General features: G+C 41.7%; 1 protein-coding gene across 11 annotated transcripts in view; it reads left to right on the top strand.

Moving 5' to 3' along the window:
* ntng1a (netrin g1a) overlaps positions 1-13,438 on the top strand; it is a 118,432-nt gene that overhangs the window by 80,042 nt on the left and 24,952 nt on the right. For all 11 annotated transcript variants that reach the window (XM_046063721.1, XM_046063745.1, XM_046063735.1 and 8 more), the window contains exon 4: positions 7,062-7,234. In XM_046063721.1, the coding sequence (XP_045919677.1) occupies positions 7,062-7,234 (173 nt within the window). The remainder of the gene's footprint in view (positions 1-7,061; positions 7,235-13,438) is intronic.

The following is a 13,438-nucleotide window of genomic DNA, read 5'->3' as shown; positions in this document are numbered from 1 at the left end:
TAAAGTATACAGTTCACTATCTGGAATGATGCTAACTGGCATGTCATTAACACAATGTTGCTCACCTTCTTCACTGGGACAGAGAGGGGTACAGTTATTGGGAGACTGGGCTGCTGCTGACGCATCTGTTGTTAGTCTGCTAAAAGGGGCAGGGACAACAATTTAATATGAATATCTTGCAAAACGTTTCCCTGCACTGATTAAATGTTGATGAAATGTAGGCTAACTCTAGTCTGTAGCTATCTAGCTTATTTCACTCTGGACATTAAGCCAACAGGTTAACACCACTCACAGACTATAGGCTACCCAGCTTGGTGAAAAACTGGGTTACAGATTGACATCCTTTCCTTTGTCTTTCTTCTCTTTTTGGTTTATATAACGTATAATTTTATATTAGTTTGTACCTATTTTTTGGGGCCCTTGTCAGTCTTCCAGAGCTCCCCGCCTGCCTAATACACATTGTCATTACAAAATGGAGACATTGATTCCTAAGTTTAGAGCTGATGAAACATGGAAAGATATTTTGGAAATTTGGATGGATTTGTCCTAACTTTTCCTCCCTGGGGAAGAGGGTTGCCAAAGTTACAAAGTTTAATGGCTAGTGACATTAGCAAGAGGCAACAAGTTAACAGAAAACAATTGAGAAGTATTTAAGAAATGTAAATAAAGTAGTGACTGATACTAAGTACAAAATGGATACTTTTATCAAACAAAAATGTTTATTAAGATTTTTAATGAGAAAGTGTGGGGCTATGGATGAGGCAAATATTTTATGCTGCAACATAACATATGCACTCTCTCTCTCACACACACACACCAGCACACAAGCAAACAGAGGTCAAACGCAGTCTCACCTCTCGCAGTCTGTGGACCGGCTACCGACCCAAAGCAATCAATGCTGCGGGATCTTTGGGGAGTTATTTTCTTTAAGGGCTCCAATCAGTGATGCCGCTTATGAAATGACAAGAACGCTTAACATCACTTTCTCCACCTGGCCTCGCATTGAATCTGTGTGGCACTGTCCTCCCAGTGATGGGATGCTCTCTCACTCCTCCGCAGGGCATTTTGCTGTCGCCAGGTCCACAGCCAGTAGTCTTTATCTGAGAGCAGTATCAGCGAGGCCCAGCATGTCGATTCTATTGAACTGGCTTGGCATGTCACAGGCAGTAAAGACCTCTTGATTGACTCCTGCTTGGATAGCATGTCCAACTCCATACATTAGTAATGCTGAGGATTCAATAGATGAATAGCCCAGACGGATTGATGCAGGCAGGTGGCACATTAACTTCAATGCAGGGAACCAGAGATGAACTGAACTTGCAGTGTAATGACAAAGATCACAAAATACAGATATTGTACTGTTGTCTCGGCATTTTGTGGCTGGTTATACACCAGAGGGGCTAAGATAGATAATTATTTTTGTGGCATTTTAGTTTTGCAAGATTACTTTTTACATTTATAATGATTTATTTTGAGAGGAACATGCAGCAGAAAGAAAAAACACTCATCAGCTCACCAAAACAATCATTAAAATGATTTAAAGTGTTGCAGTTTTTAAGCTTGCCGCCATAGTTCAGCAGCTGGGTCACTACTGTGTGCACCACTCCAAGGCTTAATTGGCAACTTAAGCACATCACTTTTCTAATATGTACTGCTGTACATATGAGCACAGCCAGGCAGCTCAACCAACTCAGCTGTGCCTGTAGCTTCTGTAGAGACTTAACTCCCAGTCAGTTCATGTATGTTGCATCTCTGCAAACTGTAACGAAAACTGTGGTTTGCCTGTGCTACCCTCTCTGGCCTGCAACCAGTTCCTGCAACCTCTTTCTCTCCTTTGTGTCTCTCTCCACTTGCCAAACGCTTGTAAATAAATGAAAGTGCTAAAGGTGACCAGCACCTGTTTAAAAATATAATTTGAAAAAAACACACACAACAGATCTTTACAGTTTTGCTGCTCTTAGTGATCTTTCTTGCTTTTTCTTTGACTTCAAGTACATTTTTCTGTTATTAGTTTTAGCTGTTACAAGCAGCCTTACCAGACCAAAATGTGTTACAAATGATGGATATGTAAGATTGCTAAATACTAAGGGACAAGAGTCCGCCCGTCTGTCAGCCAGCGCCTTCACCTGTTTAACAACTGTGTATTATAAACTGAGGACTTCAAATTGAACTGTAACTGTCTGTTCAGACAGAATGCAAAGCAAAATTTCTGTCTTGTTTCATTCACATGAATTTGATAGAAATTATGATATGTTGAATAGGTCTATAATTTCTTATCATGCTCTGTACATGTATTTTCTCATGCCAACAAATTGAACCAAAAATTGACGTTTAAGAGAGGAGCAACAGAGAGTGTGCCATGGTTCCCACAGCCTCCATTTTTCTCTAACTGCCCACTTCCCAGTGAGAGGAGAGGGTTGACTGGCAAAGAAGGATATAATAAGGGGGAAGATTGGGGGCTGAGGTCTATCCCAGGAGAGCTGGGGCTGAGCGCTCACTCCTTCCACTTCCCACAATGCACTGCAGGCTGGGGGAAGGCAATTAGCTGGTAACACATTAGCAGGCAGGTGTATCAGTTTTAAGCCAGTATAGGCAGCAGATGGAAGTCACATATCAATGTGCAGAGAACCAGTAGTGTGTATCACTATAAAGATGTCTGTGTGTGTGTGTGTGTGTGTGTGTGTCTGTGTGTGTGCATGTGTTTGGGGAGATCAGGTGGGACAAATATATCGTACAGTAAATTTCATTCTGTGTGTGTGTTGTGCAATTAGCCATTCGACAGACAACAAATCACACAAGCACACCTCACACGCCCTTTTTACCAGTCAATCCTGTGTTTCTATTTTATTTTACACATAATTAAGCCCCCGCCACTTTCCCCACCCCACCTCCCGCCCTTCACTACCTCCGGTGTTTTGTCGCTCATTTACTGCAGACACTGGATGCAGACATGAGCGAAAAAAAAGAAGCGTTTATTAACCCAGTGTTTGACCCGATTGGCTTGCGTATGAAAACACCTGGGCGTTAGATTGAAATTTAATTGCTTCACTTAGTTAACCCACTTAAGGACCATGTTGCATTTAGTCTGCTCAATTTGTTGGGATCATCAGCTTTGTGAGTCAGGGATGTTGTAGGCTTGGATCATGGATAATTACTATTAATTAGTGGCTGATACTTTTGGCTTTGAAGCCTCAATGAGCGAAATAGAGCAATGTTGGGGGATGAACTTGGCTGAATGGAATTATGCAGATAATGGCTGAAGTGATGGAAAGGGGCATTTTATCTGAGAGACAGGGCATTGGGTTGCTTTGTTTTTGTTTGTTGTGGCTGGCATCATCAGTGGGAAGGCACAATATGTCGTCGGCACCCATGGTGTCAATCAGGATCCCATTACTGCAGAGGTCATAAACACACTGCTCCAGGTAAGCCAAGTCTCGACGGGCTGCTCCGCTCGCATTTCCACTGTGATAAAGAAAAATAATAAATTTGGGCCCAACAATATCTTCTGCCCCCCACATTTCAAGGAGAACTTTAAACTCTTGTCATATAAGAATATGTTCACTGCTCTTTCTCAAGACAAAATGGAATCATAACTTCAGTTGAGGTTTTTTTTTCCTCTGTGTTGTTTTTTGTTTTTTTTGCCAGTCTAGCAATTTGCGCTCATGGCCTCACGGGTAATTTTATGAATACATATCAGGACCTTTAGCTCACAGGCGGTGGCTGGCACACTCAATAATGCCTCGAGCAATATCACTTTGAGAGCAAAACACAAAAACAAAGATGCCTTAGCTTCATGAATATTTATTAATAAGAGATTCTGGAGCAGAGTTAAAAGTGATGGTCTAATAGGTGGATGGAGAAGAGAGATGTTAAGAGAATGATACAAAGACTCATGGAGGACACAACCCACAGAGGTTTCAAGAGAAATATGCCCAATAGGAAATGAAGACAAAACACTGTACGTATGGGGAACCCTGTTGGGAATTTCCTATTAAAATGCTCTTACATACACATTTACTTTGCACCTTCTCTGAAGCTGTAATTGTTGGTGCAGCGGTGAGGGAGCCTCCCCCGGTATCCACATTCAGGAGCCACTGCTGATTGGCAGTGCAACAGCACTGGTGGGTATGAGACCCTAAGGGCCTCTCTGGCGGTCTCCATCATTATGCCGACGGCGCTATCATTTCTGGACGCTGATTAAAATGTTGGCGAGGTTAAAAGAAGCTGAAGGTTAAACCACAAAGGGCTCCATGTGAAGTCATTCCACACCACACGCCCTATCCACTCCTCTTACACATACACATATATACTTTAGAAAGGCAATAGAAAGCTGTGAGAGAAAATTCAAACTAATATTATGAAAAATGAAAAGACAAACATCACTAACTATAGTGTGTCCGTGCAACCAGACAAATGTGGACAATCAAAACAAAATAACTTGTATTATTATGTGGTTGATTTTTGAAGTGAAGTAGATTGCATTTTTTCAAATCTGAATCCTTTCGAATTGGATCCATTTATCCATTAACTTTAAATATTTGTAACCAAAGTTAAAACTAAAACTCAGAGTTATTTTGAGATGTATTATCAGCTTCCTTTGGCTTAGAAAGCAGCAACACTACAGTTAAGAGTGTCTGCCTAAACATTATTCATATCTTGTATCTACAACTTGAAAAGAAAGATGAGCAGGATAAGATGTGAAATGCATATTGAAAATGTATCTGACATGATGAAGTAACAGGTGAAGTCATCCCTTATATTTCATGTGCTACTTACTCCAAACTGCATGTCCCAAATCAGAATGTAAAATTGAAATGATATGCAAGAAAATGTTTAACTGGGAGATTCTGACTACTGAAACTGATGTAAGTCTGTTTGTGCTGCTAAAAAAAAAAAGCACTGGGAGTTGCATTTCTCTTCTTCTGATAAAGGCTAACCACCTTCCTCTACCTCCATCCCCTGCACCATGCAACATTTTCCGTACCATTTTTTCTACTGAACAGAAACTGATATCAACCCTCCATCCAACGTCCCCAGTAAGACAGCAAACAAGCAGACCCCCAGAATGTTGAAGTAACGGAGCATTACTGGGAATAGTAACTGAATTTCAAACTGTAATCCCTTACACTTCTTGTTACTGAAACAGAAAAAAACACCTGTGCTGTAAATCCTTAAGAAGTAATGTGTTGCTAGCTAAAAATGAGACGCCTCATAAGAAGCCTAAATGTCTCCTTATCAGATTCAATACCCTCTGAGTTTTGCAAAGTATTTTATTTGATGAGCCTGAAGCCGGATCTGAAATGTGACAAGCTATTGGACCCCAAAACCCGATTCACCACACAGCTCTTAAGTTTGGGGCAAATAGCAGATATGCTGAGTGCCAGGGTCAAGGGGGGATGAATGCTTTCCCTCCAAATTATTATATTTGTTTGAGGATCACACTAAGCTGCGGCGAAGCAGAATGGGCTGGATGAAAGAGGCCAGCTGTCACCGGAGTTTCTCACTGAGACGTTAGCGAACACAACTGTGGGGCTATCTGTGTCATCTCCCTCCTCAACACCTTTCCCTCACCCTCTCTCTCTGTCTCCCTCTGCCTGAGGAACAAATTGAAAGATGCATTTCACCTGGGTCCCAGTTAAAAAAAAACTGGATGGCCTGATGAAAGGGCACTTTCAAAAGGAGGCTTGAGTTGTGCCATTTTGTCTGCCTCTTAGTCCTTTCTCCTAAAATACACAAACAGCCACAGTTCCGTTCATCTACGATGAGTCATTCCTGTTGGAAGTCAGATTTCCAGAGTTTATACAAAGTTGCAGCCAGTGTTGGAACTGGTGCGTGATCGTGACTCATGTTAGCACTTTGGAAACAATAAGGTTATCTTTGAGAATCTCGTGTTTCTCATGCTGATGTTTTGAGAATACATAGTATCACATTTCAGCTTTAGATGTCAAGCAGCGTGTGATTCCAGCTCTGTACTTGTCTAAACTCTCTAGTCCAGTGATTCTCAAAGTGGGGTCCGGGGAACCGCAGGGGTCCTTGAGGGCGTTCCAGGGGGTCCCCAGCAAAAAGGAGAATCGTTGAATTTCACTATAATGCCATCCATAGGTAACATAATGACGGAATTTGTCGTGGGTTTCATACACTTTCTGTAATAAAACATCTAAAATGCAAAAATCGTATCAGATGGGGGATCCTTCCTTTAACGCTCAGTCATGTTGTGCTCTGCTGCAAAGCTCTTCAAAAAGAGGTTTAGCAATTCAAAGTTCTATCCATTCCTCAGAGTATTTTATGCTGCATGAGGATCATAAATTAATTTAACAGGTAGATATCCCCTCAGTGCTCATCTAGCCACAGCAGAAAATGAATTTGCTGAGTTTATTGTTAAATGAAGGTTCTAGTGAGCTGGATGTGAGCGGGAATTTAGTGCACCTTAAGGGAGTCCCTCTTTCCAAACTGGAAATATGCTTCTGAGATCTCTTCTCATATTAATTTGTCATAGCGAACATAGCCGTGCTGTTTCTCCATGCCGCCCTCTGGCTAACTGTGAGCTATTCCTCGCCTTGCAGAGCTACAAGACTCGATGCCTTCAATCTTCTCAGTGCTTGTTCCACAATTTAACTTGGCTTATTTTCCTCCGCACCTCTTTGTGCCTCTCTCCCTCCTGATCTTCCCTTGCCCATCAACTGTGACCTTACTACAATTATGCATCCTCCAGTGGGACAATTAAAACTGAGCTACCTTCCGGAGTGGAGGGAGGAGGGGGGAGAAAAGGGAGGAAATAATGATGCCTAGATTTGTTCGTGCAATCGCAGGGCTCCTTTGAACTAACTCCTCTTGAAGTTTATGAAGCAACTGCTATAGCCGTTATGACTGTGTTCCAGTGCCACCACTAATCAAGGACACGCTGCCCTTCAGCCGCATTTTCCACCAATATAAGACCTGTCTGAATTTTCATTCAGCGCAGGGAATATTCACTTGTGTTGACGTGGTTGTCCTCTTTCAACTCCACCCCGCTCCCCTCCTCTCCCACCTCCCGACCACCCTTCTCTCACCCTCTTTGACAGGTGCAAGTGCAACCTTCACGCCAACAGCTGTGTGTATGACAAAGAGAAGTTGAGCTGCGAGTGTGAACACAACACCACTGGGCCTGACTGTGGCCGCTGTAAGAAGAATTACCAGGGGCGAGCGTGGAGTGCTGGCTCCTACCTGCCCATCCCCAAGGGCACGGCTAATATCTGTGAGTACACGCACACACACACACACACACATACACACACACAACAGACATTTTGAGTAATTTAAAGGATTGGTCATATGACATAGCAGGTATTTGTATTGGTAATGTAGGTTTCCTATGAAATGTTGATTTAAATAACAAAGGCTTCTACACAGACATACTGAGTTGATGTGAAGCAATTAACGATGTTTCAAAGAGATAAAAAGGCAGAGAAGCAAAAACTGTGGGGAGACCAACTTTTGTATCTTTGATTAGTCATGTCCTGTGGGAACAAATTGTGGGAATTATCAAGTCTGTGCGTAAAGTCCTTCACAGACAAGCCCACTGCGACTACTGTGTGTGCTGTATGTCTGTCTGGTAATAAACTTAGTCCTCCCATGTCAAAGCAATAGTGAGCAGCAGCCACAGCAGCAGATGTCCTGTGTCTACCTTCAATCTTCGCTACCGTCTTTCTATCCTTTGCAAAACACCCACGCCATCAAATCAGTGCTTGGACTGATCTCTCTCCTCTGTGTGTGAACATACTGAGTGTGCAGGGTCAGGGTTTCAGTTCACTTTACTTTTCAATTTCACTCATTCTTTAACCTGTATTCAACAGGGGAAGTGACTTGTAGACCTCATGAAATAAGCACTGCTTTGATGAAACTTTTGGCTCAGCTGTAGTAACCGAGAACATTGTTGTAGGGGTTGTATTAATAAATGAAGCAATGATTATATATTATATATGATTTGCAGTGTTAGTTATTCCCTCCCCCCTTTTTTCACAATGTCCTGACTAAATCTTATGTAGTTTTAATATAGAAGTTTGGATGAATAATTATAAGTGGCTACTTTTCTTTCACTCTTGTAAAAAAACAAGTCGTGACATACCAGCAGAAGGCTTGCCTACTTTGCCAAATTTTTGTTATCCCCTCTTGACCCCGAGGCCTTTTCATGAAAGAATTGAATTGGCATGTACAAATGGGATAACACTGTTGCAGGTTCCCAGTTGTTTCACTAGGAACACTGGTCTTCAATACATCTATAACAAACTTACTACACTATTTCCATGCGCAGTTAAAGTGGCCAATTACCATGACTCCATGTATGATCCATTCATTATGGGTAGCAGCATGGTCTTGCGTCAAAATAAAGGTTCAGGTGTGATGAAGATGACTCATGAAAACATATAGGATATAGCATTGTTTATGGAGCCTGGGCGGAGGAGATACAGTGCCAGCATGTAACGTGTGAACACATGGAATGCCAACACAAAATCTCAAGAATACTTCCTGTCTGGGGATTTAAATCCTTCCTAGAATTACAGAGACTCACTAAGTGTCCAAATAAGGTAGTTGTTCACATACATGTGTGAAGAGTCTTTTGGATATTGGTTCAAATCAAGATACGCTGTGTGTCATTTAAGCCACATGCATCACTTTCTAAACAAAGCCAGTCAGTCTGTATAGAATGAAACAAAATAAAGATAATCTCGACCTTGTGATACCTTGCCAATGGATAACAGTGCATCGTTATCCAGACAACTACATCAGTCAGTCGACCAAGCACGCAGAGAGGAGAGACAGAGTCTGATCTACTGTTTTGGAGAGTCCCTGGCTGTCACCTTTGGCCTACTTTAGCTAAGCTATTGGACCCGTACATGACCTGGGGAAACCTGTGTCATAGTACCCCTAAATTCCCTCACAGTCATTATTATTTTGAAGTACCTATTGATGTAGGGGCACAAGCTTTGCTTTACACTAATACTAAATCATAACGTTATCATATAAAGTTAATAAATAATGTTCTCCAGCTGCAGCTTAGATGTTAATGTAAGATGGAACCCATTATTTACCCCTGCTTGAGCTGAAGAAAGTGGTTCAGCTCCTTTTAGTCAAATGTCTTATGGTGATGTCACGTCATATGAGGAATTTTCCATTGTCTTCTTCTAGAGCTTAGGCAGTGGTGGGAACCATGGTTAATGTGGGCCCAATAAGCCCAATGTGACAGTGGGACTCACACAAGAACCACTCCTATGAACAGATTTGTTCTTAATTGACCCTTCGCTAAGCCACGCCCCTCTTAGCTTCTGTTGCTAAGTCCGACAAACTGTCAGACCTGTCAGACTTTTATCATAGTGTTGCCCCTGTCTATTACTGCAGTCCCTGGAGAAATCTTGTCTAATTCTGGGATAAAGCAATCTCAGAAAGAAGCAGACAGTTTTGCAGTTACATTATACATTTGAAGATTCTTTTTAGGCTGTCAAACTGACGTGAAAAAAATAAAGACGGAAGCTAAAGTCTACCGATCACAGAGTAAAAGTGAACCACCGTACAGCTGGGTAGGGCTCTATTCACTATTACAATCATTACAAAGCAGAACAGTAGGGCTTTATAACGTTACATTCAGTAGTAAGTTAGCTAGCGTTAGCTAACTAACATCACTTTAGGAACAATCCACAGCCTACATTTTTCTGGATTCTGGATCATTTTATTTTAGGTTTTGGAAAGTGAATAAATCATACTTTTCCTTTAAACTTCTCTGGGTAGTGATTGTAGATATTACAAGTGCCCCAGGAACAGCATTTGACCATATCTTGGAAAAATACAGCAAAAAAAAGCTAGAAAGTGACACCTTTTGCATACAAGTCAATGCAGCGCAGCCACAAAAGCGTTGGACCTCAGAGCGAGTTCTATACTGCGCTGTGATTGGCCATCTGTGTATTCGGGGCGTGGCTTAGCGAAGGGTCAGTTGGCACAAGCGAGTGATAAATATGTATATATAAATATGTAACATGTTTATTTGTATTGGGTCCACTAATGTGACTACTGGTACTGCTAAATATGTTGATTTCTGACTTGAAGCTGGGCAGTGTGAATTTTTTTTAACCCTTGTATGATATTTTTGTGATGAAGCTTGTGTGGCAATAAAGAGACGTCAATAATGCTAATGACCAAACCTCATGAAATGAAATGAGCAATTTACAACAACTTTGTGTAGTAAAAAGAGTGTGCACTCCTGAGCATGAGGAAACCTCAAGGGAGAAAAAGCAAGATTCTTGGGGCCCATTGTTTGCCCATTGGGCTATAAAGATAAACTTGCCTTGACTAGAAGAAGGAACGCAAAGCTATTTACAAGCCATGCAAAAGTTGGGATGTATTGTAATCTCCATATTTTTCAAGGGTTCTCTCTACAACACATACCCAAACTCTTGCTGTTTATTATTTATTTGGATCCCCAACAGACAAACACAACAGCTGCTCTTCCTGGGGTATGAACAAAACAAGGACACAGTGGCGGCTCACACAGCCTGGCTCGTAGACTGCAACAAAAAATGGGAGACACGGGGTAAACTAAGTAACAAGGCAATTTATCTACAACAAAACAAGCAAAACCAACAAAACCTATGGATGGGAGGAAAGTGGTAAAGTGGTGTATGGAGAGCATGAGTGAAAATGAGCTGCATGGATGTTGTGCTGCAAAAACAAAGAAAAGGGAAACCAAAAGTCACAGCGCCGAGATGTGACATGAGGAGCTCTGCCCAAGGAAACTGTGGATTTACCTCCCAATTAGGTCTGCAGCCCTGGAAACAGAAAGCAAAGCAACAGCAGTGTGAACCTAGCAGGAAGTCCGTCACGCAGCACTCTGTGGCTCTGAAGTCAGGAGCTGAGCTACGATCCAGGTCCACTGTCTCATGTGAAGACACCCACAAAGTGGGTAAATAAGATGTCAGTGAATGAATTAATTAATAAGTGGATGATGGACTTGTGAGTTAATATAGCATTCACATTTAACATAAAAAACAGTCTACTTCATCCCATTCTTGTTATCCTCTCCATACAATACCATGTGAATACAGGATCCATAGTGGCCAGTTTGAATGCCATACATCCGCTAAGACAGCAATGAGCAGCACTGCTATAAGTTCAAGTGTGCTGGCATTTATTTGAAAACCCAAGTTTTAGCCCGCCCTGCGCCCTTATTGCATCTGATGGGATGTCTTTCTCTACAGTGCTGGAGGACTCTCGGCCGCCGGCTGATGACTTATTCTCCCTCCCAGAGGATCTGTGTTATGAGACTAAGGAAGGGTTAGTGAAATAGTCATACCCAGAGCTCAGATTGACAGCACATTATTAAAAAAGTTGACACACACACACACACACACACACACACACTGGTGCTGATCCAGTCGTCCACGCTCATTCATAACTACAACACACGAGGACACACGCGCTCCCTTTACCCTGCAAGTGATGAAAAACAGTCTTAGTATAAACTGCATTATTATACTTTGTCTTGGAGGGGGAAAAATCCATAACGTAATAACGCGGTGAAAAATCTATAGGAATGCAAGGCTATCCCTCCTAAATAGAAGAAAAAATGCACAAGGCCAACAGAAAAATGCACCTTGTGCTGTTTTGCAATTTTCAAGCCCATTCAACACCAATTCCAAAAGTCTCCTTCCCTCTCAATGATTTCCCCTGAACCCAGCGAGCATATGGCAGCTCTTCGGAGACAAATTTGTCAAAGATGAAAATTTAATTAAGATTTAATTTCTTTTTACTATGCCCATCAAGTCGTCTGATGCGATAAGGGGATCGATGAATCATCATCCGAAGGGGGTGTGGAGTGTGTGTGTGTGTGTGTGTGTGTGTGTGTGTGATATTTCGTCTTACTATGGCACGAAGAAGAAGAAGAACAGGATTTAAAAAGTGATGATGAAAGAAAAGGATGGCGGAGATAGAAGGAGGGGAAGTGGGCATCACTCTCTGTCACAGCTAACTCAGCCTTCTGGGGTGGCTCTGTCTCTCTCACTTTCCCTCTCTCCATCTATGTCTCTCACCGCAACCCCCTCCACCCACCCACCCATCTCTCAGCCTCACGCTTCCTCCCTCTGTGGAGACAGAAGGAGAGGGATCAGTTTGAGAATCAACCATGGCAGTTCATTTCACTGTAAGGCTGAGGATACGGAGGGAGATAGAAGCCGGCGGTGGATTGGAGCAGTAATGGGTGCCCTCTGAAAAGTTGATTTCAAATAATAAAATGTATCCTGAATGTTATATTAAAGGAATTATCCTTAAATGCACTTTAAATGGATAACTGGAGAATTAGACTTTTTTTTGCGTCCTGCATGTGCTTGCATACAGTGTGTATTGCTGTAGCAACTTAAGGTTTCAAATAGCTTCAACCCATCAGCTCAAACTGATACACACATGCACAAACACAGACTCATTTACAAAATATGTTCACACACTAATGGCCACTCAACTGAACAGATATTGGAAAGAAGTGAGAGTGCAAACATGTACCTTAGCTAAAATGCTGAAATCTGGATTTTCAAAAAAACAAGTTATATATAAATGGCAGCATGTTGGTGCTATTTAAAGAAAGACCTGATTAGTTCTTCTTCAGCGAAAGGCCTAACATAGTAGCTGTCCTGCTACTTAACTGACAATAGGACAAACGAATGGGACTTTAATGGGTTGCGACCTCGCAAATGACTGTTTTCAGTAAAAATTTATTTTCTCCCAATTTCAAAACTGTTTAGAGATTCATTTGCCATTTATTCTGTCTGCAGCTTGATAAAATGAATAGATTTCCTTGTCAGGACAGGATTAGGAGACACTTGCTCAGATTTAGCTGAAGCCAGCTTCAGAGTTTATGGATCGCCTTTGATCAAAGAAGTAAAAGACGTGGATGCAGTGGATTTCACTGTAATGATTCATCCCGTGCCTGGAAAGAAGATCCACATTAGCCCTCCACCGTCTGACTGAAAACCCTGCATTTCATGAAAATGAAAAGAAGCTCTGTGATATCTGGAGTTGGCAGTCACAATAACAACAAATATTATTTTATAACCTACAAATTACATTCTTCTGCTGCTGCTCTCTAATTAGCGTACATTAATGCAGAGCTACCAGATGCTACAGCCTTGTAATCAGCCCTCTAGTCCAAAAGGTAGGCGCTGATCATGAAAATGGGACCAAATACACACACATAATGCTTCACACCTATTTGCACAGACATGTATACAGACATTTAGATTTTTTATTTATTTATTATTATTATTATTCCCACTTGTGCAGAGGAAGTAGGTTAATGGCAAGACCAAATCCCAGAGGAACTGATCATGCCACTGTAGAATAAATCTCGTGCTTTTGTGAGTGAACACAAACAGCCATTACTGCATATGGGTCTCCGAGATGTGTTCTTTAGATTATGCCA

This window comes from Micropterus dolomieu, linkage group LG01, assembly GCF_021292245.1.
Source record: "Micropterus dolomieu isolate WLL.071019.BEF.003 ecotype Adirondacks linkage group LG01, ASM2129224v1, whole genome shotgun sequence".
In the NCBI taxonomy this organism is placed as follows: domain Eukaryota; kingdom Metazoa; phylum Chordata; class Actinopteri; order Centrarchiformes; family Centrarchidae; genus Micropterus; species Micropterus dolomieu.
Note: the sequence above shows the minus strand (reverse complement) of the source record. Positions and strands in the feature narration are given on the sequence as shown.